The following is a 22,620-nucleotide window of genomic DNA, read 5'->3' as shown; positions in this document are numbered from 1 at the left end:
ATGGTGCTCAGCATGGTATGCTTCCCCCGGAAAGTATCAAATGCCTAAAGCTTGCTGTCAAGTATCAGGGGGTAGTCGTGTTAGTCTGTATCCACAAAAACAACAGGGAGTCCGGTGGCACCTTAAAGACTAACAGATTTATTTGGGCATAAGCTTTTGTGGGTTAAAGCCCCACTTCTTCAGCTTGCTGGACGGTTTAGCTGCTTAGTTGTCAACTGCTGCCGGAAGCACATAGAAACTGCAACGAGGGCCCGTACAGGGCTTTTTCTGTTTGTTTTGTTTGTAAATCAGTTTGCTTTTTAAAATGCACAGGACTGATTTGTGTAGCACAGCGTTGCCCAAACTTTTCTGGCCACGGAACACTTTTTACCCTATTATGGAACACTTATAATATTATTTGGGTTTTCAAATAAAAAATGGCGTTATTTATTCTCAAATGTATTTTATTTTATAAAACAAAGCAAAAATACAAATTTAAAATAACTTGAACTCACAATTTCTAACTGGAAAGCGCGTATAAAGTAGTACAAAAATCAAGTGCAAGAGTGAAAATTAAAAACAGTGTTCTACTTTAGAAAAACTGTTTTTATAGGTACACAAACACCAAACAAATAGATTTTTACTGGGAAAATCTATTTTTATAAACAGAAATACTGATCTGGATTTAATGGGATTGGTGTTTCTGCTTTTTTCTATCACATTCACTTAATATTAGGAATAATGCTGGAAAGTGAATCCTCATGTCAGGCGCAGCATCAAGTCTATTCCTATATTTTATTTTTGTTGCAGTATAATACGAAAATCTCGTCTCACACAAATAAGTTGTAGCAAAAGGAAGGAGCACTCGAACTGCACGTTTAGCCACATTAGGGTACTCTTCTATTTAGGCTGCTCCAAAAATTATTCAGCAGAAGAGCCTTAAACTTTTGTTTCCAATCAAAATCGGAAATTAAGTCAATTAGGCTTTCATAATCGTGTGCAGTAAAGCCGACTGGTTTGGCTGTAATTACAAACGGATTTCAAACCCAAGCATTATGGTCAGTAGTTGTAGGAAAATATTCTAATAAAGAGGCTTGCAAGTCACAAAAGTGCTGTAAAATGGTGCTGGAAACTTCTTCATGGACTGTAGAATTTATTTCAGTCAGAAATTCATGTAGTGTGGGGAAGCAGTCGAAGTTATTCTGTTCTACAGAAGATGCCCAGAATTCCAGTTTCTTTTTTAATGGCACAATTTTATCCATTGTAGTAAAAATGGTCACATTCTTTCCTTGCAGCGACAGATTAATTTCATTTAATTTTGCAAAAATGTCTGCAAGATACACAAGTCTCATTAGTCATGAGGAATTTGTCAGTCGTTAAATTTTTGTCCTGAATTATCTGAAGTGAAGAATACCAGTAGTTCACTACAAAGCTCAAAAAGCCTCACAAGCACTTTTCCTCTGGATAGCCACCTCACTTCCATATGTAAAAGAAGCATTTTGTGCTGACTGCCCATTTCCTCGTACAAAATTTTAAATAACCTGGATTGAAGTGGTTGAGATTTGACAAAATTGATCATTTGTATTGCTTTATCGAGCACAATTTTCAGATATGCTGGTATTTTTTTAACAGCAAGTGCTTGTATGTGTAGAACACAATGGCTCTTAGTGCTTTCTGGTGCCACGCTTACGATTCGCGTTACAGCTCCCTACATCTTCCCGATCATTGCCCGAGCACTGTCAGTACATACATCGTTACGTTTTCCCCAACTAATTTCATGCTTTCTGATAAAATCGTTGATGCAGTTGACTATTTATTTCTTCTCCAGTCGCGTAGCTTTGCAGAGATTCACATAAGAGCAGCTCCTCTTCAATAACATTATTAAATCTATATCGGACAAATGCTAGTAGCACGCCAAGTCCTGAAACGTCAGTGGACTCCTCTAGCTGCAATGAATACTCGTGGCAAATTTTCAGTCGGCAAACTAGCTCTTTTTCTATGTCATCGGCAAGATCTTTAATATGGCGTGCAACAGTATTTGGCAACTGTACAGCATCAGTTTTTTTTTACCAGACTGCTCGCTCAACATGCACGTTACAATATCTTTCGCGCAAGGCTTGATAAGCGTTTCTCCAATACTGTGAGCTTCTCCAGCAAGCACTAAACGGTAACTTACTCGATAAGATGCCTCTGTTGCACTTTCGTTGTCTGTTTTAGCAATTTTAATCATCCAAAGTTTACAATTTCCAAGTGAGTCATGCTGCCTCTTGAAAAATCTTATATCTTTGTCTTTGTATTCAGCATGCTTGGTTTCCAAATACCTACAGAGTTTAGCAGGAGCTAATGAACTGTTCGCTAGTATTTTGTTGCACACAACGCACTGCACATCAGGAACGTCTTTATTTCCAACACACGTAAAACCGAAAGACAAATAACTTTCATCATACCTTCGTTTCGGTCTTTTAACACCTGCTGCTGCTTGTTTTTTTTATATACTTCGGTGGAAATTCTTTCACCTTGGATAACTTACTAGTACTAACAGATTTTGCGGCAACAAAAGACTGTGATTGTTCATCCTCACTTCGAAGTGTCACAATATTTTGCTCGTTTATTTCGGCCACAGTTGGAGTACCAGAAGAACTTGCTTTTTGTTTCAAAGTTCCTTCTTTTAGCCACAAATCCATGGTGATTAGGTTTAGTGACAATATTTAGAAATACTGCTTTTTGTCAAATTTTGTCACAAATATTTATATTGTTTCGAGTGAAGCTAGTTTAGTTGTGCTTATCGCACACACAGTAAAGACCCACCGGTTTGAACGTGTTGAGTGAATGTTATATTCAACATGGTGTAAAGAGAATGGTGTGTGCATACTGCTGCAGTTCGCAGCCTCGAGAGGAAGGGGTACGACGTCACTAACTGAAACATGTCTGAAAGGGGTAGACGTCAACATGCTTGCGTGCCACGTTCTCTTTACTCCATGATATTCAATACGAGATCTGTCAATAACCGGAAAAAGAGTTTTATGTTAAATTATAGTCATTCAAAAATTTTTGTAAACTACGCTTCAAATATGCCAAATTGAAAAATAATTTAAAGACACTTGTTTTTAATTACGATTCTTTCACGGAACACCTATTCGCATCGTACGGAACACAGTTTGGGAAACGCTGGTGTAGCATTTAAACCTGCAGCTGTTCATAATTTTGACATCTGAAACAGTGCCTACGTAAATTCACCTTGAATAATTCTATGTTTTGAATGTATTTTAAATCCTATTGCTTTTTTTGAAATGCTCATTAAATAGTGGATCCTATGTACACCTTTTTGGGACGACTGAATTTATTCTAAGGTGGTAAATTGGGAAGTTGTGCGCTATTTTATTTGAAGGTCAACCTGCCGTGAATCACTGACCATTTTTAAATCAAGGATTGGATGTTTTTCTAAAAGATCTGTGCTAGGAATTATTTTGGGGCAGTTCTCTGGCCTGTGTAATGCAGGAAGTCAGACTAGATGACCATTGACAATGATCCCTTCTGGCCTAGAAATCTATCAGTCTGCCTGACTACTAGCTAATAAATACTTCTCACTTATTCGCAAGAGTGCCATGCATCCACAGATACCTAACTACATTGTTCTATAAACGTTAATGATGTCTCACAAACTCCTGTGAGGCAGGAACTGTTAGAGCTCTATTAATGGATGTAGTCATTGGACTGCGCTTCTAGTTTAAGCAAAATAAAACACCGTAAAACCTCTTCAGTGCACAATTAAACTTTGTGCTGTGCTTTCTATGACTACCATAGTCTTCATTAGAGAAGCACCTGTAAATAGTATACGTTTTGACCTGCATTTGTTGTCAGTCTGCATTTTTATAGCAATCTAGATTTCCTTTACATCAATAAACAGCGTGATGTGGTTTAGCACTGGCCATCTTTGTCCTTGAGACATTTCAAGCCCAGACATGAGTGAAGGAGGTAAGTGTCTGTGGTTTCTCAGTTATGCCATATGCGCTTGTTCAGAAAAGGAATTTCAAGTGGTTCGACTCTTTCTCGAAGGAGCCTATACCCTTTACGTACTGCACTTGGCTGTCATCAGCGTAGGCTGGTTTTGTGGCTGCAGATTAATAGGCCAGCATCTTGTTTGAGTCCTAAAATGGATCACTGATAAATCTTTTCTCTTAAAAATAAAATAAAAAAGCAGCTTGCATGACTGTCATGTTAGTCATCTTATTGCCCATGCTTTTCCATATGGTGGATTGATTTGTCCCAGTCAGTGGCCATGTGTAACAAAGATTCCTGTGTAATCAGGGTTGGATGGATTTCTGAAGCCAATATCTTAGTTGCTTCATGTGTTCATTATCATTTGTACTGCAGTTGTTTCTGGGAGCCCCAGTCATGGATCACGGTCCCATTGTGCTCGGCACTACAGATACATAACAAAAATATCCCCCCCCCCCCCCCCCGAAGAACTGATAGTCTGTCAGTGGTTCTCAAACTTTTGTACTGGTGACCCCTTTCACACAGCAAGCCTCTGAGTGCGACCCCCACCCTTATAAATTATCATAGAATCATAGAATATCAGGGTTGGAAGGGACCCCCTGCTCAAAGCAGGACCAGTCCCCAACTAAAGCAAAATTAAAAACACTTTTTAAAATATATTTAACGTCATTATAAATGCTGGAGGCAAAGCGAGGTTTGGGGTGGAGGCTGACAGCTCGTGCCCCCTGAGGGGTCCCGACCCCCAGTTTGAGAACCCCTGGTCTTAGTAGTCAGAACTGAAGCTGTGGGGCTGGATTCTGCTTCAGGATTCACCAATATAAAACCGTTTACTTCAGTGGACTTACCACTTACATTAGTGGAACAGAGCAGTATTTGGTCCCTGATCTACAAATCCAGAGCCCAACAGCAAAAAACATTTGTTAGAGGAATACAAAGAAGTGCTGATGAGTCGCTCACTAAGTGCATCTGAATGCTGATGAATGTATTACTAAAAGGTTACTTGAAAAGGGGGCATATCTATAGTGTGTGTAGATTTAATGCAAAACAAAAAAAGAAAACCCCACAACCCCAAAGCAGAAACGATGGAGAAACAGTCTTAAAATTTTGCCTGTACATCTGGGGAAGCTCAAAAATGCATGGCTCCTACATCAGAATTAACCTCCGTCCCCCTTGCGCACACACACACCCCTTTATCGTCTGTTGCTGTACATGCCTGAATAGGTGCGGCGTGATTAACCTGTAGTGCTGTGGTGGTAATAGCTGTGTGTGAAATCTCAAACGCGATGCTGCATTGAACATCTATTCTACCACTTTAATGAAGGCTGTAACTCAGCAAAATACTTCAGCATGTACTTAAGTCCTATTAAGCACATAGATGGGCACGGTGTTAACTTGAAGCACTTTGCTGAATCATGGGGCCCAACAAAAATATCTGAAGAGAAATGTGCATTTCTAGCAACTGCACATTCAAGGAAATGTGCTGCTGTCTTGAGGAAGTGGGTCTTGTGGGATCCCATCAGACACTTCATACTGGGGGGAGGAAGATGTTAATGGTCAGAGGTCAGGGACTTATTTTTGTCAGTCCCCCACAAGTGTTTAAACAGCATCTTCTCTGTCATAATCGCTAAACTACTAACATCAACATAGAAAGCATACTCACAATTAACAATTTTTTATATACTTTACCTCAATACTACTATCCCTCTAGACTCCAAATGAGAATTTCAATTAGACTTCTTAACCAGGATAAAATTTACTCTTTGCTAGACTGAGAGCCAAACACGGGTACAAATATCCCATATGCAGACAAGCCCTGAGGAGCCAGTAAGACATTTAGATCTGACGACACTATGCAAGCCTTTTAGGGCAGGGACTGTGTTTTCTTATTTGCTTCTGGAAAGCACCAGCCATGCATGTGGTGACTCCTAGAGAATTGTGAATCAGAAGGGTGTAATTCCATCCAGGGAGTCTGATGATGCGTCGCTGACTTTGATATTGCCACGTGATCCAGAGTCAAATTATTTTCACAGTTGGCAGCAGCTTCTGAAATGTTACTATGTAAAATGTGAGTGGGCCTTGTGCTTTCTGTGCATGTGTGGGGGAGGGAGGGGGAACCCTTCTGAACCTCTGGCTAGTACGATTTCACTCTTACTGAAACCTGGGCTGAGAAGTCTGCCTCGCGTTTATTTCCTTCCAGAGCGAGTGAACAGTGGTATAGTTCGAGAACAATTTACAGAAAACAAATTTAGTAGAGAAGGCATCTACTTTCAGTAGTCTGTCTACAGAAGTATGTGTTTCAGTTTGTGAAACGGGCTGTGTCTAACACAGTAGATAGAATATCCCAGGTCGGGGTTCCAGGGGTGTGTCTGTGCGGATTTGATCTTGTGCTTTTTCAGGAAGTTTCTTGAGCAAATGCTGTAGTTGCTTTTGGTAACTCTCAGTGGGATCATAGGGTAATGGCTTGTAGAAACTCGTGTTGGAGAGCTGCTGAGCAGCTTCTTGTTCATATTCCGACCTATTCATGATGACAACAGCACCTCCTTTGTCAGCCTTTTTGATTATGATGTCAGAGTCTACTACCCAAGATCCATAAACCTGGAAATCCTGGGCGCCCCATCATTTCAGGCATTGGCACCCTGACAGCAGGATTGTCTGGCTATGTAGACTCCCTCCTCAGGCCCTACGCTACCAGCACTCCCAGCTACCTTCGAGACACCACTGACTTCCTGAGGAAACTTCAATCCATCGGTGATCTTCCTGATAACACCATCCTGGCCACTATGGATGTAGAAGCCCTCTACACCAACATTCCACACAAAGATGGACTACAAGCCGTCAGGAACACTATCCCCGATAATGTCACGGCTAACCTGGTGGCTGAACTTTGTGACTTTGTCCTTACCCATAACTATTTCACATTTGGGGACAATGTATACCTTCAGATCAGCGGCACTGCTATGGGTACCCGCATGGCCCCACAGTATGCCAACATTTTTATGGCTGATTTAGAACAACGCTTCCTCAGCTCTCATCCCCTAAAGCCCCTACTCTACTTGCGCTATATTGATGACATCTTCATCATCTGGACCCATGGAAAAGAAGCCCTTGAGGAATTCCACCATGATTTCAACAATTTCCATCCCACCACCAACCTCAGCCTGGTCCAGTCCACACAAGAGATCCACTTCCTGGACACTACAGTGCTAATAAACAATGGTCACATAAACACCACCCTATACCGGAAACCTACTGACCGCTATTCCTACCTGCATGCCTCCAGCTTTCACCCTGACCACACCACACGATCCATCGTGTACAGCCAAGCTCTGCGATACAACCGCATTTGCTCCAACCCCTCAGACAGAGACAAACACCTACAAGATCTCTGTCAAGCTTTCATACAACTACAATACCCACCTGCAGAAGTAAAGAAACAGATTGGTAGAGCCAGAAGAGTTCCCAGAAGTTACCTACTACAGGACAGGCCTAACAAAGAAAATAACAGAACGCCACTAGCCGTCACCTTCAGCCCCCAACTAAAACCCCTCCAACGCATTATTAAGGATCTACAACCTATCCTAAAGGATGACCCAACACTCTCACAAATCTTGGGAGACAGGCCAGTCCTTGCCTACAGACAGCCCCGCAACCTGAAGCAAATACTCACCAACAACCACATACCACACAACAGAACCACTAACCCAGGAACTTATCCTTGCAACAAAGCCCGTTGCCAATTGTGCCCACATATCTATTCAGGGGACACCATCACAGGGCCTAATAACATCAGCCACACTATCAGAGGCTCGTTCACCTGCACATCCACCAATGTGATATATGCCATCATGTGCCAGCAATGCCCCTCTGCCATGTACATTGGTCAAACTGGACAGTCTCTACGTAAAAGAATAAATGGACACAAATCAGATGTCAAGAATTATAACATTCATAAACCAGTCGGAGAACACTTCAATCTCTCTGGTCACGCAATCACAGACATGAAGGTCGCTATCTTAAAACAAAAAAACTTCAAATGCAGACTCCAGCGAGAAACTGCTGAATTGGAATTCATTTGCAAATTGGATACTATTAATTTAGGCTTAAATAGAGACTGGGAGTGGCTAAGTCATTATGCAAGTTAGCCTATTTCCTCTTGTTTTTTCCTTACACCCCCCCCCAGATGTTCTGGTTTAACTTGGATTTAAACTTGGAGAGTGGTCAGTTTGGATGAGCTATTACCAGCAGGAGAGTGAGTTTGTGTGTGTATGGGGGTGGGTTTTTGAAGGGGGGTGAGGGAGTGAGAGAACCTGGATTTGTGCAGGAAATGGCCTAACTTGATTATCATGCGCATTGTGTAAAGAGTTGTCACTTTGGATGGGCTATCACCAGCAGGAGAGTGAATTTGTGGGGGGGGGTGGAGGGTGAGAAAACCTGGATTTGTGCTGGAAATGGCTTAACCTGTTGATCACTTTAGATAAGCTATTACCAGCAGGACAGTGGGGTGGGAGGAGGTATTGTTTCATATTCTCTGTGTATATATAAAGTCTGCTGCAGTTTCCACGGTATGCATCCGATGAAGTGAGCTATAGCTCACGAAAGCTCATGCTCAAATAAATTGGTTAGTCTCTAAGGTGCCACAAGTACTCCTTTTCTTTTTGCACATATAAGTAGGGTCATGAGGTCCCTCTCACAAGGATTTTGCAGTCCAGGACTCCAGTCCTGCAGTTGATTTATGCCATGTAGAGTCCCAATGAATCTCTCCTTGAGCATAGGGGTCAGTCTACTCTGCCGGTGTTGCAAGATTGGAGCCCAAGTTAGGCAGGTGAATGAGTAATAAGACCAAACATGTGGCATGTGAAGAAACAAGGGGACAGAATATATGTTGGGGAGGGAGAATATTCTTAGAATCATAGAATATCAGGGTTGGAAGGGACCTCAGGAGGTCATCTAGTCCAACCCCCTTCTTAAAGCAAGACCAATCCACAAGTTTTTGCCCCAGATCCCTAAATGGCCCCCTCAAGGATTGAACTCACAACCCTGGGTTTAGTAGGCCAATGCTCAAACCACTGAGCTATCTCTCCCCCCCAGTCTTCCGAAAACTGCTGCTCATTGATCGCTTGATCAGCATATGTTTAGGTGTGCAAAAATGCATACACATTTGCACGTTAAATTATCATGTTCCACAGTTGCAGAAATTGGACTTGCAAATGGCCAGTTTTGTTGTAGCAAGCCATTTGTTTGTGCAGGTCTGTGACTGTGCATGCAGGCTATTAAAGATCAAGCCCCTTATATGCATTATATTCCTTGGAGGGTTTTATATTTTTTCTTTAAAGGGCAGACATGTGGGATGGTAGACAGCATCACAGTGTAGATTACTGATGGATAGAAAACCTCTAAATGCCATCTTTAAAATTGACGTAATTGTTGCACTAGGCTTGAGGGTAACAGGAAAACAAAATCCCTACAGCTGGATGTTAAATTGTAAAAGTAGGTGTGTGTGATACGTGACTTTGTTCATATGTAATGAAAATTACGTTTAACGGGTGGAAAGCAGGAAATGTTGATGATAAACAGCCTTTCTTCAAAGGATCCAGTAAACCTCTGACTTCACCATACATGTGCCTGCCTTGCAAATCTATTTTGTGGTTTGGCAGCCTCTTGTGAATGTCGTTTTTCCCCCCCTTTTTATTGGATCTTGTCAGAGCTTTGGCTGTCTTCCCATCTGCAGCTCATCTCTCTTCAGAAGGAGGGAATCCAATTTCCTGAGAGCTCTAAATTGTTCTTTTCCCCTTTCTAATGCAATGTTGCAGAGGAAGATGATGGAGACGAGGCTGCAGAATTTCAATTGTCCGGGAAAATCGGAGCAAAGAAACAGAGGAAACTAGAAGAGAAACAAGCCAGAAAAGCCCAGAGAGAGGTGAGTGTTTCCTGCTATGTCTAAAGCACAAAGCAAAGGGCCGATGATAGCTGACCTAGAGGAGGCAGGAGTTGTTGTTTGGTCACAACAGCTGGGAGGTTTATCGGGGGAGGGGGAAAAACCCGCTTTGTCTCAGAAACACCCCCTCCCCCCCACACACACACATCTGGAAGAGCAGCTGACAGTTGTGATTGTGTAACACCGACAGACCATGGTTGTCAGTGGGTGGGATCGAACTGGGGACCTCTGGAGCTTAGTGCATCAGCCTCCACCGCATGAGCTAAAAGCTGCTGTAGTAGCAGCTGTGGAATGTCTGTGCATTGCTCCATGCTCACCTGTAGGGGGAGGTTCCCCTTCCTACTCCAACCACTGTGCCGGTTCTCCATGCACATGTTCCTTCGGGATTGAATGAGAATTTGGTGACATAGGCAAGCTGTGTCCTTGCAAAGCTCGTTGAAGTGTGGGGAGCTGAGCATTCAGTCCTTGGGCCAGAATTCAGCAGAGAGCAAACAAAAAGCCTAGAAACCAGACATCTCTTTGCTATGAACATTCATCCGTTTCCTAAATTCTAGCTCTGCATATTAAATTACCAGTTGAATACTCTGGATTTTTCAGTTACACTTATTTAACTGCTGCAAGTCCAGGGGTAACTAATCAGCAACAGCAAACCCTGCTAAAGCCCATTAGTATATGACTCTAGTTTTTATACGTTAATTTCTTTTTCCTGTTCTACTTTACTGGCCTGCAATCTCCGTAACCTGGAGTATGGTTTGCAAAAGCTTGATGTAATTGCAACAGACTTTTGCATAACAGAGAAGATGCTCGCCACAGCACAGCGTGAACAAAGTAATAATAAGAGCGTTAAACAAGTCTGTTGGGCTGAAATTGACCTCTGCACAGGGTCAACACAAAGCCACTCAAATCCCACATAAGTCCTGCTTTAAGAAATAAAGTGGTGCCTAGATCTTACACGCGGGGATTAAATTTACCTTGGCTGACTGTGGTGATAAGTGCTATAGGTAGCATATATTGTAACAAATACTACGTGATTATATATAGTCTTCCATTACGATCCTCTCTTCACTTGCGCATAACTTTAACCATTTTTGGTTTTTACTTTCCAAGCTTGATCTTTTATGAAAAGTTTGAGCAAAATCAATTAAGTTACTTTGGAGTTAAATCACTGGTTTTCAACCTGTGGTCCACAGACCCCCAGGGGTCCGCAGACTAAGATTTCCAAAGGTGGTCTGCACCTCTGTTTGAAAATTTTTAGGGGTCCACAGATGAAAAAAGATTGAAAACCACTGAGTTAAATAAAGGGTGTGGGAGGGCAGAGGAGAGATCCTTTGTTCCATTTTCAAAGAAGCTGATTTTCTCTTTTTTTTGCCACACACTTAACTCAAAACCCCTGACAGTTAAAGCTGAAACGTTCCAGGTGGCACATTCTCAGTGAGGATGAGTCTCCTGGCTATTTAATTTAAAAAACACAAATTAGATCAAGTATTTTCTGGAATGGGGAGAAAGGGGAAATAATAAAGAAATCAATATAAAGATATTTTAAGCAATAGTCTAAATCATCCATTATGAATTATTTTTTTCTCCTTGGAACAATTTGTGTGTATTGGTGGCTGGTTATTTTCGGGGGAGGGAATGGCGGTGGATCTTGTGTTTTAAGTTAAATTTAATCTTCCTAATAGTAAGATTTCCATTCTTTGTCTAGGAGAGCAATTTTTCCATTTTTAACTGTAAAATAATTTAAATGTGCTTTCATTGTATGAATCACTTCTTTAAAGGATGCCATTCAGATTAATAAGAACAAAATTGAAGGTACCTTTATAAAGCATAAAAATTTTACATTTGCAAAGGGTTTTTTTTAAGATTTAAAGTGAAGGGAAAAGTCAGTGGTTTTACAGTATTCGATAGCAAAGCTACAAAAACAAGCTAATACATGCATTCAGTGGGTGAAAACTTCGACAAGGAAACTGATATTTTAAATCTCCATAGGGATAATTTATAAACTGAGTGGAAATACTAAAATTTGAAACGAACGGAAAACCCTGATGATTATGACAAACGAGAATAGCTTCTCTTTTTAAAAATATCAGTTGTGTATTTCTGGACACAGAAGTCCAGGAAACTGATGAGAGATAACTGATGCTCGTAAATTATGAAACCAAAGATTGAGAGAGAATAATGTATTGCCTTTTTTTTTTAGGCTGAAGAAGCAGAGCGTGAGGAACGGAAAAAGCTCGAGTCAAAGAGAGAGGAGGAAAGGCGGAAAGAAGAGGAGAGAATACGCCTTGAAGAAGAAAGACAGGTGGGACTTGACTGAGTTTGCAGTTGGAAATTCTAAAGCAAATTTTGCCCTTTGTTACATCTTTAGTACAAAGAAGGCTGAATGCAACCTTGAACTGAGCTGAAACCCCTACTAGTGTTAGGTACTCTCAGACAAGCCTGTGACTTTCGTTGGGTTATTATTTTGTTATGATAGTGCCTAGAGGTCCCAATCAAGATCAGGGCCTTGTTGTGTTAAATGCGCGACAGACACAGTCCTTACTCTCACAAGCTTACTATCGAAGTAGATAAGACAGACAAAGGGGAAGTGACTAAGCCCCGAGGTCACATCGCCGGTCGGTGGCTAAAACTCTCATCTTCTGATTCCCAGTCCAGATGGCTGTCTACTACTCCACACCAGTTCCTTTTGTGTGATAACTTTGCCATTAAAGAGTTGTTTGGTCCACTTGCTATGATAGTGAATGCTGACTTAGACAGCCGCCCAAGGGGCCAACAGGAAACTGCTTGGCCATGAGGGAGTATACTTAATGAAAGATGTCCTATGAAATTATAATGGGAACTTTGGTGAGGTACTCCAGATTGGTCTCTTAAGGGAGGGGGCTGGTTATCAGAAAAGCTTCTTAGCCCAGCGTTCACTGTAACTTTAAATCCATGTCGTGTAGGGAGTGACATATTCACCAAAGCTGGCATGCTAGACTGCAGCAGTGCCTCCTGGGGCGTTGCGGTGTGAATACTTTATTTTGGAAATCTTTAAAAATGAATATTAGTGTGTGTAGCAAAAGAGATTAGAAAAAGCAGATAGTGGGCATACATCAAAGCCACTGTTAAAGTATCCCTTCAGCTAGGAGGCTAGAAGGCAGGCAGTTCTTCCAAGGCTTCTCTGAGCAGAAAGGACCACTCTGGTGACAGCTAGTGGCTAAAAACAAGCTTCATATTCTCTCGGGCACTTGAGCAAGCTGTACAGAGGCTTTAGGGCATGCATCCGGGGTGAGTCACTGTTAGATGTCATGCAGCATCATGTGTTGCATTCGCACCTACCAAAGGGGCAAGAATACCCTCTGAGTTAATCAACTGGCATACAGGAACGAGGATGCTGATTTGTGTCTGCCTGCTTGCAGTAAGCCAGTTTATTTTAGTTGCTCAAAATTGGGATTGTGTATGTTGATATCAGAAAAGATGAGTCACTTTGCCTTTTAACATGCTGGGTTGAATGCACAGAACATAGAGTGTAGGAAGTCTTTTTTAAAAGAGTGTTCATTTCCTTATGTAAAGTTTAGGAAAACAGACAGAGGACTCCTAAAATGCTCTCATTTTTCTGCAGAAACACAATGTTTCCGCTCTGGTTATCCATTGACAAATTCCTTCCTCGCTTCTGAGCTACTCTACTGTGCCAGTACATCAGTGGAACGCTTCTGGGCTGTTAGTTTTTTATGAATGATGAGAGCATCAGCCAGAGTTATTGTAGCAGGGATTAAGAAAGCAAAAAACCAAGTGTTTTGGAAGGGGATATAAACCCTTGTATTTTTCAGGGAATAACCTCTAACTCCTGGGGTTTAGGAAGAAACATTCTCAGTGAGCAGGATATCCAATAACCATCCACTCCACAGTTTCTTTCACCTTCCTTGGAAACAGGTGATATTGGTCATTGAGAGAGATATGCTGTGTCTAGTCCAGTGTCACTGGTCTGAGTCAAACAAAACCTTCTGATTTCAAAATCTGTCAACAAATGCAACCACCACAGCAGGTGGATTTCTTGTCCGGACTGCAGTTTGCCCGGTACGTGCAAGCCGTCTGAGAACAAGCTTCCTTTGTGAGGGCAGGGCAGACGTGGTGGCAAAGGGTATATTGAAAAGTGATGTTTTTCTATGGCTTCCTTCACTCCCAGTGGCAATGACTTTAACTGGTATTAGCATTAAAGCTGCTTAATAGAGTCCAGCCAGTGTTGAGGAGCTGAGTGGTAGGTATGTGTGGAACTTTACACAATGATCTCTTCATAGAGACTTTGCCACATTAAAAGGAAAAGACCAAAGCAGTCTTTCCAAAATTCTACTCACCCAAAGTGAGTTATTTTATTATGGTTGAGTGAATCACATACCATTATTATTCTTTTTTTCATTGTCATTGTTCATGGTTAAGTGAGAGGGAAACTATTTTTGTGTCTGGGCTGGTTTTTGTGGCAGCTTTGCAAGGCTTGGGGGAAAGAAGATGAATAAAGACTCTCAGGCTCCTGAGAATCCCAGCCTAATCAGAACTACTATGGTTTTAGTTGTGTATTATTTAGAACAGTATCTTAATGGATCCTTTCAGCGCTTTCCTTCAATAGTCTTGTAACTTTAATGAGGACAACAGGTCTACCCACTAGGCTGGTGCGTCAAGGGTATTCTACCGCCTTATGGAACTCTCACACAGTTTTTAAGCAAATGAATTCCATTTCATATGAAAGAGTACAGTAGCCAAATAACCACCAAGTGCTCCGGACTCCTCCACAAAGCAAGCTGCTCTGGCCATATGTAGCCCATGAGTTGAGTTGGACATCTGTTATAATAACTTCTCTTCCCATTTGACTCTTCTCTGAATCTTTAACAGGAAGTGGGACTATTCTAGCACCCCACCTTTCTACCCAAGAGCTAGATTTGTTCATCAAAAGCTCCTGCTCCAGTCGGGACAGAGTAGCATTTACAGGGAGGATCACAGTAACAGGAATTTAACATGTTAGTATAGGAGAATGTAAGACGCTGGCTGACTTCCTCACCACCTGAGGAATTATCACCCACATCAAGCTAGTCTTCAGTTCTTGGTTCTGTGCTCCACTTATTGTCCAAATGGCCACAGACTCTCAAAAAGCAAACAAAACTCCCAGCTGGGTCTTTCTAGCTAGCTGTGATGCCCAGGGCTTACCACCTGGAGTCTTCCTCCCTCAGGGAGCCGCTTGCTAGCCTTTATAGTCACCGACTCCCTTCACAGCAGAGTCTGATAATTGACCAAGCCAGGCTGGCCCTTAAAGGGGTGAGTCCGCCCTTTTACAGAGAGAATAAAAGGGTTAAAAATTGGGTGACTGTATATCCCAGTGCACATGTTGTGCTAACAGAGAGCGGTGTTCCATGCACAACACTGTAGCTCTCAGGTCCTTTTACAGACTTGGCCTATGACATCAAAGGTCAAAATATTAACCTGTTTGATGCCTTTATCTTTCGCAAGGGCCAAGGAGAGATGATGCTGTTTGCAGACTGCCTAAGCTAGAATGTGCCATTTATTTAAAAAAAGGAGGAAAAAACCCTTAAACTATTGCTTACCAGAAACGTAATGTCTGGAACCAATTCTTGTGGGCAGCACACACACTGTTCCGAGCCGCCTACATCAGTTAGAAAATGGAAGGGCCAAATTACTAAAGGTTTATGCAACCAGAGATTGATTAGTCATGAATTAAAAAAGGGGGAGAGGTCAGTTACGGAGCTTTGTATCTCCAGCTCTACGTTCTGTCTGAGGCGGGTGCTCTTGGTACTGACGCTTCTGTTGCAGAATCATAATCCCACAAAGCAGTGAATTCAGAATTAAAAGTTTAGCTAGAAATTGTACTGAGACTTCCTGATGTCCTGATCCTTGCCTCAAATCCATCCAGTTACTCCTGCAATTCAAAGTAGCTCAGTCATCTGCCCCTAGGGTTTTTGTGCTTCTCATCAATTTCAGAGAAGATGTTTAGGAGCAGTGATGAAGGCAAGGAGCAGTCATGGATGTGAAAGGGCGGGGGTGGGTATTTTGTACATAGTGTTAATTCTAACGTATGAACCCACTGTTTTTTCACATGGACACTGTCCATTCTGTAGGAGCACCATGATTTATTCATGCAAGAGAAGTTATTTCAAGACTACTATTCTCCAAAGTAATTAACAAATGAGCAGTAAAACTCAGTGAGCTAGCTGAGTTACCCTTCGAATTTCTTCCTTTTGTGCGTGTCTTGTAGAGAGCTACCAAAAGAAATTTCCTTTCCATAAGAGTTGACATTCACTTCCTGTAGGGGATGCTGTTCTTTTGGCCTGCCTAGAGAAATTAGTTGCACCCGAAACGAACAGCTAGATTCTCTCCAGTGATCCAGACAGTTTGATGGCCCAGGAAAGTTTGCCAAAAGTTAGGGTGATTCCTGATTGGGTTACTGTAGTTGCAATTTACAAAATTCAATAACTGGATTTACTTGGTTATAGACGTCCTTCAAAGTATTCACTTATCTCATCTTGTCTATTAACCCACTACTCTGAGTGGTTTGAGACAGGCACTTTAATAAAAATTGAGACTCTTAAAGACAAGTGAAATCCCAGAGTCACTCTGGTTTACCTTTTGTAGGCGGGTGGATAAATGCTGTCCATTCCTTCTGGGTAACTTTTCACAGCATTGCATAAAGCTTAGCTGTAAACGGAAACTGCTCTTTAATAGGAGTCATGGGCACTAAAATCTCGAACTCTGAGAAAATGAGCTCACTGGTGCTATTTTAAATGTAATTATATATATATATATATAAATAAAATGTGGTTGCCCCTTGGCTGCAGTGTTGCAAACTAGAGAATATATTTTTAAATTTTATAAGTTTCCTTTCCAGTGTTCTGGTGACCTGATTGGCTGCGTCTGTGAAGAAGCTCCTTTATGATTGGTATTGGCTTTAGCGGTGCCTTACCGTGGGGATTTCCCTTTTGCTCTTGGAGTTTTTTGGTGGTGAAATGGTTTACCGACCGACACCTTATCAATGAGAACGAACTTCCTCTGATGTTGCAAAACAGCACCCTTCGTGAGCAATCTGCAAAGCTTTTGTGTAAAGAGCTTGCGTTTCTGTGCACAGGGATTTTGTAGCCTTCGTTCCCTACAGCACCAGCAAATCTACAGTAGTTTGAAAAATTGCATACAGCGTGTGTGATTGAGACAGACATGTAACTTCATGCCTGTCCTGTAATGAAATATTGTATTGGAACAGGATGTGTTGCCTGAAAGCAAATTGCCTTTGAAACGCGGCTTGCTGTAATATAAAAAGAACCAAGATTTGCCCCTCTTCCATTGACCTGGTTTTAATTGTATATTTAAAAAAATGCACCACTGCAGGATTGGGGTGTTAGAATCAGTGCTGTAACTAAAAAACCATGCCCATATTACACAGACAAGGCTTTGGTCAAAATATCTGGGTGCCTAAAGTTAGGCTTCTAATGTCATATTTCAGGGCCTAAATAAAAATGGCCAGATTTTTTTCCCAAGTTGCAGCTGCTCCCACTGACTCACTGGGGTTTTTGGGCGCTCAGTGCTTCTGAAAATTGGGCCATTTAGATTTAGTCTCCTAACTTAATATCGAAGACCCTAATTTTAAGCACCTAGGTCTGAAAATTTCGGCCTGTATTTTTAGCCTGTGTAGTGCTGCTAGTGATATCTGCAACCCACTTAAATGTTGGCCTTATGCTTTATTTTGTCAGTATAAACTTTAATTTTAAAAAAGTGCAGCCTTCTTGTACAATTGTGGTGAGAGGATGTATTAAATTCACATGCATCTACTGCGTTCCCTTGGATGCTCACAAGCTGAGGCTGCAGTGCAGTTTCAGTTTGTGGCTATTTTCAAACATTCATAAATTTCTGAAAATTTCCCGTGCTTAATGTTGGCAGGAAGGTAAAGTTATTTAGAAAGTTTGAACAAAATTCCTTTTGAGCAGTTCCGATTATTAGAGTTGGGAGAGAGGTTTTTAAAAGATTGATGCTGTGCATAAGCAGTGAAAATGTGAAATACAGAGGAACTCGGTTTGGGTTTCAAAAATATTTCTGGGTTTGAAAAATATTGTTTGACTCCTAATGTGTGCTCCTGTTGAACCCCTTCCATCTCCTTGCAAATCCTGTACCATCAGGATGATAGACTAGATGATAATTAATAATACCTAGTTCTTTTCAGCCATAGATCTCCATGCGTTACAAAAGAGATCAGTACCATTATCCCTATTTTGCAATTGCGGAAACTGAGGCAGGGAGAGAGAGAGAAATGACTTGTCTGAGATCTCCTGGCAGGCCAGTGGCAGAGCCAGGAATTGAATCCAGGTCTTCCAAATTCCAGTCCAGTACTCTGCCCGATCGGCCATGTTGCCTTGTGGCTTCATTTCAGCTTAAATGGTTTGCTGAAGAAGGGCTTAAGGGGGAGAGCTCTGGTTTGAAGTCTGCATTACTGGATGATGTCCCTCTTGCTGCCTCACTACCCAGTTACCATCATCATCAAACTAATCCTCCTGGGCCAGGATCCTCCCGGCACGTAGAGCGTGGGGCGGGGTGATTTATATAGCACTGCAGAACTGTGCAGTGCTTCACAGGCCTGTAAGAGGCGAGAGGTCAGATTCTGTTCTCCCTTGTTGGTTACAAATCCAGGTGGACCCACTGACTTCAGGGGAGTTCATTCTCTGAGGGAGTGTGAATTTATACCAGGGTCTGAGAGACTTACTTAGAGGACGGAGAGGATTGAAAAACTTCATAAGAAGGATAGGAATTGATCAGAAGAAATACTTTACACTTGTAGAGAGCCCAAACATGGTGTCATGTTGAGGTGGGAGAGGAGTAAGATGTGACTGCTTCACAGCAAAAAAAAAAAAAAAAAAACCACCACCAATGTAAGCAGCGGCAGTTACCAAATTTCCTTAGTGCTGGGGTTTCCCCACTCCCCACCCATCCTTTAAGGGAGGTGGCCCGTCTATTCTCTCTCCTGCACGTTCCCTGCAGCTTCACTTGAGAGCAATAGATCTGAGATCAGGCCGAAATAAACGACATAACCGTACTTTGCTTTTTTTCCCAGAGGTTTAATTTCGCTTTCCTCCCACATGCTCCCCGAAACATTTTCACTGGTTGCCCTCATGTTTCCTAAATCCTTGGGAGTGAGGCAGGCGGCAGCACCATAAATGGCTACTAAACCAAGTAGTTAAGGACTGATCTTAGAGCTATTTCATAACGTAGACCACTTCCACGGGTGGATAGATTCCCCTGTGGACACCTCCCGGCCTAGTCCTGAGTCCACGCTTTCCACACAGCAGCTGTAGTTCTTGGTGATATGAAAGAAGGACACAGTAGTAAGAGAGCCAGGTGAAAATACATGTGTGTTAATGTAATAGACAAACCTGCTTTACTATGTTTTTTTCCCCCACATGTTCCATCTCTGCTGTTTATTGCCTCTCTCAGTGAATTTATTAGTATACAAGCTCCTCTTTTTCTCTCTTTACAGTTTGGGTCTGTCCTCAGGTTTGATCATGATTGAATTTACACCAAAGAAATGCATGAAGCAGCTGACCAGGGAGTTGCTGGGGTTTTTTTATGTTCAGATTAGTTGTTCAACAAAGCCTCTGGAAATCCTGAGTGTCCTGCTAATAAAACTAACAAGCATTCAGGCTTGAAGGCTGACAGATGCTTCATTGTTCTTACTGAAGGTGCTGCTCAGACCCCCTGGAAATGCTCTGCTGATCACAATATGAGAGCTGTAGGTCTGAGAAGTAAGTGTAGGTCAGCTTGCAATGAGTGACCAAAGAAAAAAGACGTGAGACCAAGAATGGCACACTTTGTCAATCTCCTCGCACTGATGTGTTTCCTACAGTGTGCTGGATCTGGAAATACTGACACTAACATTGTGGCAGGTTTTAGTCCTACTGAAGTCAAAGGCACAGCTCTTTAGACGTGTGAGAGAGAGACTGGGTTGGTTGGTTTGCTTGTCAGCCTCTTAGAAACAGGAAAATGATGTCTGACTGTTGTAAATGGGCCAGTTGTCTTTTGATTTTTGCAGAACAACCACCTGGAAATTTTGAAGGAGTCAACTCTTATCACTTCCCTTCGAAAGTGTTGTCAGGTTTTTTGTGCTTCAAAATTCTACATAGCATTTGAGTTACAGAGATGTGATAGGGACAGAGTTGTGAAGGACTTTGATGTGTCTCAGTGATTCTAGATCAAATTGGCTCAGTTTACAAGTGAAGAAGGGCTCTGAGAGCCAGGCTGTGTTCTTTCAGGCTCATATGCTGCTAATAATAAAGATTCTGCAGCTGGATCTTAGTTAATAACCTTTTTGGTGAAGCAGGACCCAGAAAATAATCCCACTCCCTCTCAAAAGCTGTGTTAAATCTGCAGGAATAAAAAGCAGCAAAACTTCCCCATTTGACTCTGAATGCACAAAAGGATCAGATCTGGTAAGAAATGAGGTGCTTTTTTTTCAGTCACTTTTTCACCATAATTACTCTTTAGGGCCACAGTCCCACAAGTTTCAGAGGGGCCGCCGTGTTGGTCTGTATCAGCAAAAACAACGAGGAGTCCTTGTGGCACCTTAGAGACGAATACATTTATTTGGGTATAAGCTTTCGTGGGCTAGAACCCACTTCATCAGATGCATGAAGTGGAAAATACAGGAGGCAGGTATAAATACACACCCCTGAAAAGATGGGAGTTGCCTTACCAAGTGGGGGGCCAGTGCTAACAAGGCCAATTCAATCAGGGTGGATGCGGCCCACGAGTGACTCAGCCTGGGAGTGCTGAGGTATATAATAATTTTTTGGCTGTGTCTACTACAGGGCAGATATATCCATGCTGTGTTCTAAGGGCCCAATCCTGTCTCTTGTAGGGTCTGGCTCTGAACAGTGTCCCTTAATACATGTGTTCATGGATTATATTTCATGATAGGACCTGTTTTTGGTTTTTTTTTTGTGTGTGTACATTTTATTGATGCAATGGTTCAATTTCCCTCCGTTTAAGGAAGCAACTGCTATCGTTATTTCGGTGTGGAACGGAAGGAACAGCTCACCATTAGAAACAGGCATAGCAGAATTTTGCTTCAACAATAGCTTACTGTGGTGGTGGCATTATTTCCTCCTGAGAACAGTAAGGAAAAATGCATAGAAAGCAGCAAACCAAGCACGTGCTTGGGGTGGCACATTTCAAGGGACGGTATTCCGGCCACCCTTTTCACTTGGTCAGTTGCACTCTCGGAGCTTGGGGTGGCAAAAAGCCTAGAGCAAGCCCTGTCTCTGAGCACGAAACCCCTGCAATCCCATCCTGGTTGTGCCCCTGATTTTGCTAGGCAGCCTAGAGCAAGTCACTTAACATGTGTGCTTCTGTTTTCCTCTCTTGTTCGATGGTTGTGATGCCCCCAGCACAGGGCGGTTAGGAGATTTAATTACCGATTGTACCCAGCTTTGAAGATTTAAAATGCTTTATAAGGCACAGTTAGTATTAGTGACTACAAATGTTTGAAAGGCACCAGAATGCGCAGCTTTTAGCTAACTAGAGTGAACCGCTCACTGAAGAACTTTATTTCTCTCCTTATGGCCACCTCTTATGTTCTGTTCATAAACTAGGCAGTTAATACAGCTCCTTGTATCTTTTACATATAACCAGTTGAGTGGTCTGCCATCAAAAAAACTGTTTTTTTTTGAAACCTTGTAATAGGCCTGATTCTTCTTTCTCACTTGTTTGCCACCAGTGTAACTCCACTGACTTCAGTAGTTACTCCTGTTTTACATGGGTATAAGTGAGAGCAGAATCAGGGTCAGTAACTGAAAATGGATAGGTTGCATTAATGTATGGTTTGGGGGCAGGGACTTCCTGTAGCTTGCACTGCAGAAGAAATGTGTTCATGCAAATTGAGGAAGCAGTTTGCTATATAAAAGTGTCTCTCTCCCCTTCATCAGATCTTTTCCGAGCCAGCCCAGGAAGGGCTGAACTGACTGAGACAATTACTGTATTAAAAGAAGGGCAGAGGCAGAGCTGCTTGTGAAATTAATGATGCAATCAAGGGAGAGACTGAAAGTTTCAGTTTTCAGAAAGTCCTTCTGTTCCTGGCCTGTCCCAGCGAACCCGATTGGCACCCAAATGATAAAGTAAGCAGGGTCTCCATTAAACTAAACCTGGTTTGGGGAGGAATGACTTGAGCACTTCATTTTTCTGCAGGAAGAGGAACAAAAGAAAGCAAAAGAAGAAGAGGAGCAGAGGGAGCATGAAGAGTACCTCAAGCTGAAGGAGAGTTTTGTAGTTGAAGAGGAGGGTGTTGAAGAAGCAATGACCGAGGAAGAGGTATGTTGTGCTGTCACTGCAGCCAGAATTCCTGACTTCCCACCCAGCTTCCTGAGACTGAAATTGTCCTGATTACATTTTATCCCCTTATTGTTGTAAAAATCAAAAAACCCATCCAAACCATTCTGAATTGAGTCCTGGGTGAGTTACTTGGGTGGTGTGTGCTGAGTGCATGTAAGGAATTTTTTTTTGCCTTTAAATGACAGATCTGGTATATAGTAAATGTGAACCTAGAGCATTCACTGGAGAACATTAGAAAGTTTTATACCAACCTTTGGATTTAGAGAGAAATGCGAAGGGGCAAATTCAGCTCACGTGGAAAGGAGTGCAAACCCCCAATGGGGTTCCACCTGCTTACAGCATGGCTGAATTAGCCGAGGAGT

General features: G+C 42.1%; 1 protein-coding gene across 2 annotated transcripts in view; it reads left to right on the top strand.

The window, feature by feature from the left end:
- The window catches only part of DDRGK1 (DDRGK domain containing 1), a 51,955-nt gene that overhangs the window by 17,065 nt on the left and 12,270 nt on the right, over nucleotides 1–22,620 (top strand). For both annotated transcript variants that reach the window (XM_077816034.1, XM_077816035.1), the window contains 3 exons: nucleotides 9,789–9,895; nucleotides 12,111–12,212; nucleotides 22,115–22,237. In XM_077816034.1, the coding sequence (XP_077672160.1) occupies nucleotides 9,789–9,895; nucleotides 12,111–12,212; nucleotides 22,115–22,237 (332 nt within the window). The remainder of the gene's footprint in view (nucleotides 1–9,788; nucleotides 9,896–12,110; nucleotides 12,213–22,114; nucleotides 22,238–22,620) is intronic.

This window comes from Eretmochelys imbricata, chromosome 4, assembly GCF_965152235.1.
Source record: "Eretmochelys imbricata isolate rEreImb1 chromosome 4, rEreImb1.hap1, whole genome shotgun sequence".
Lineage (NCBI taxonomy): Eukaryota > Metazoa > Chordata > Testudines > Cheloniidae > Eretmochelys > Eretmochelys imbricata.
This window is presented reverse-complemented; position numbering and strand designations above follow the sequence as displayed.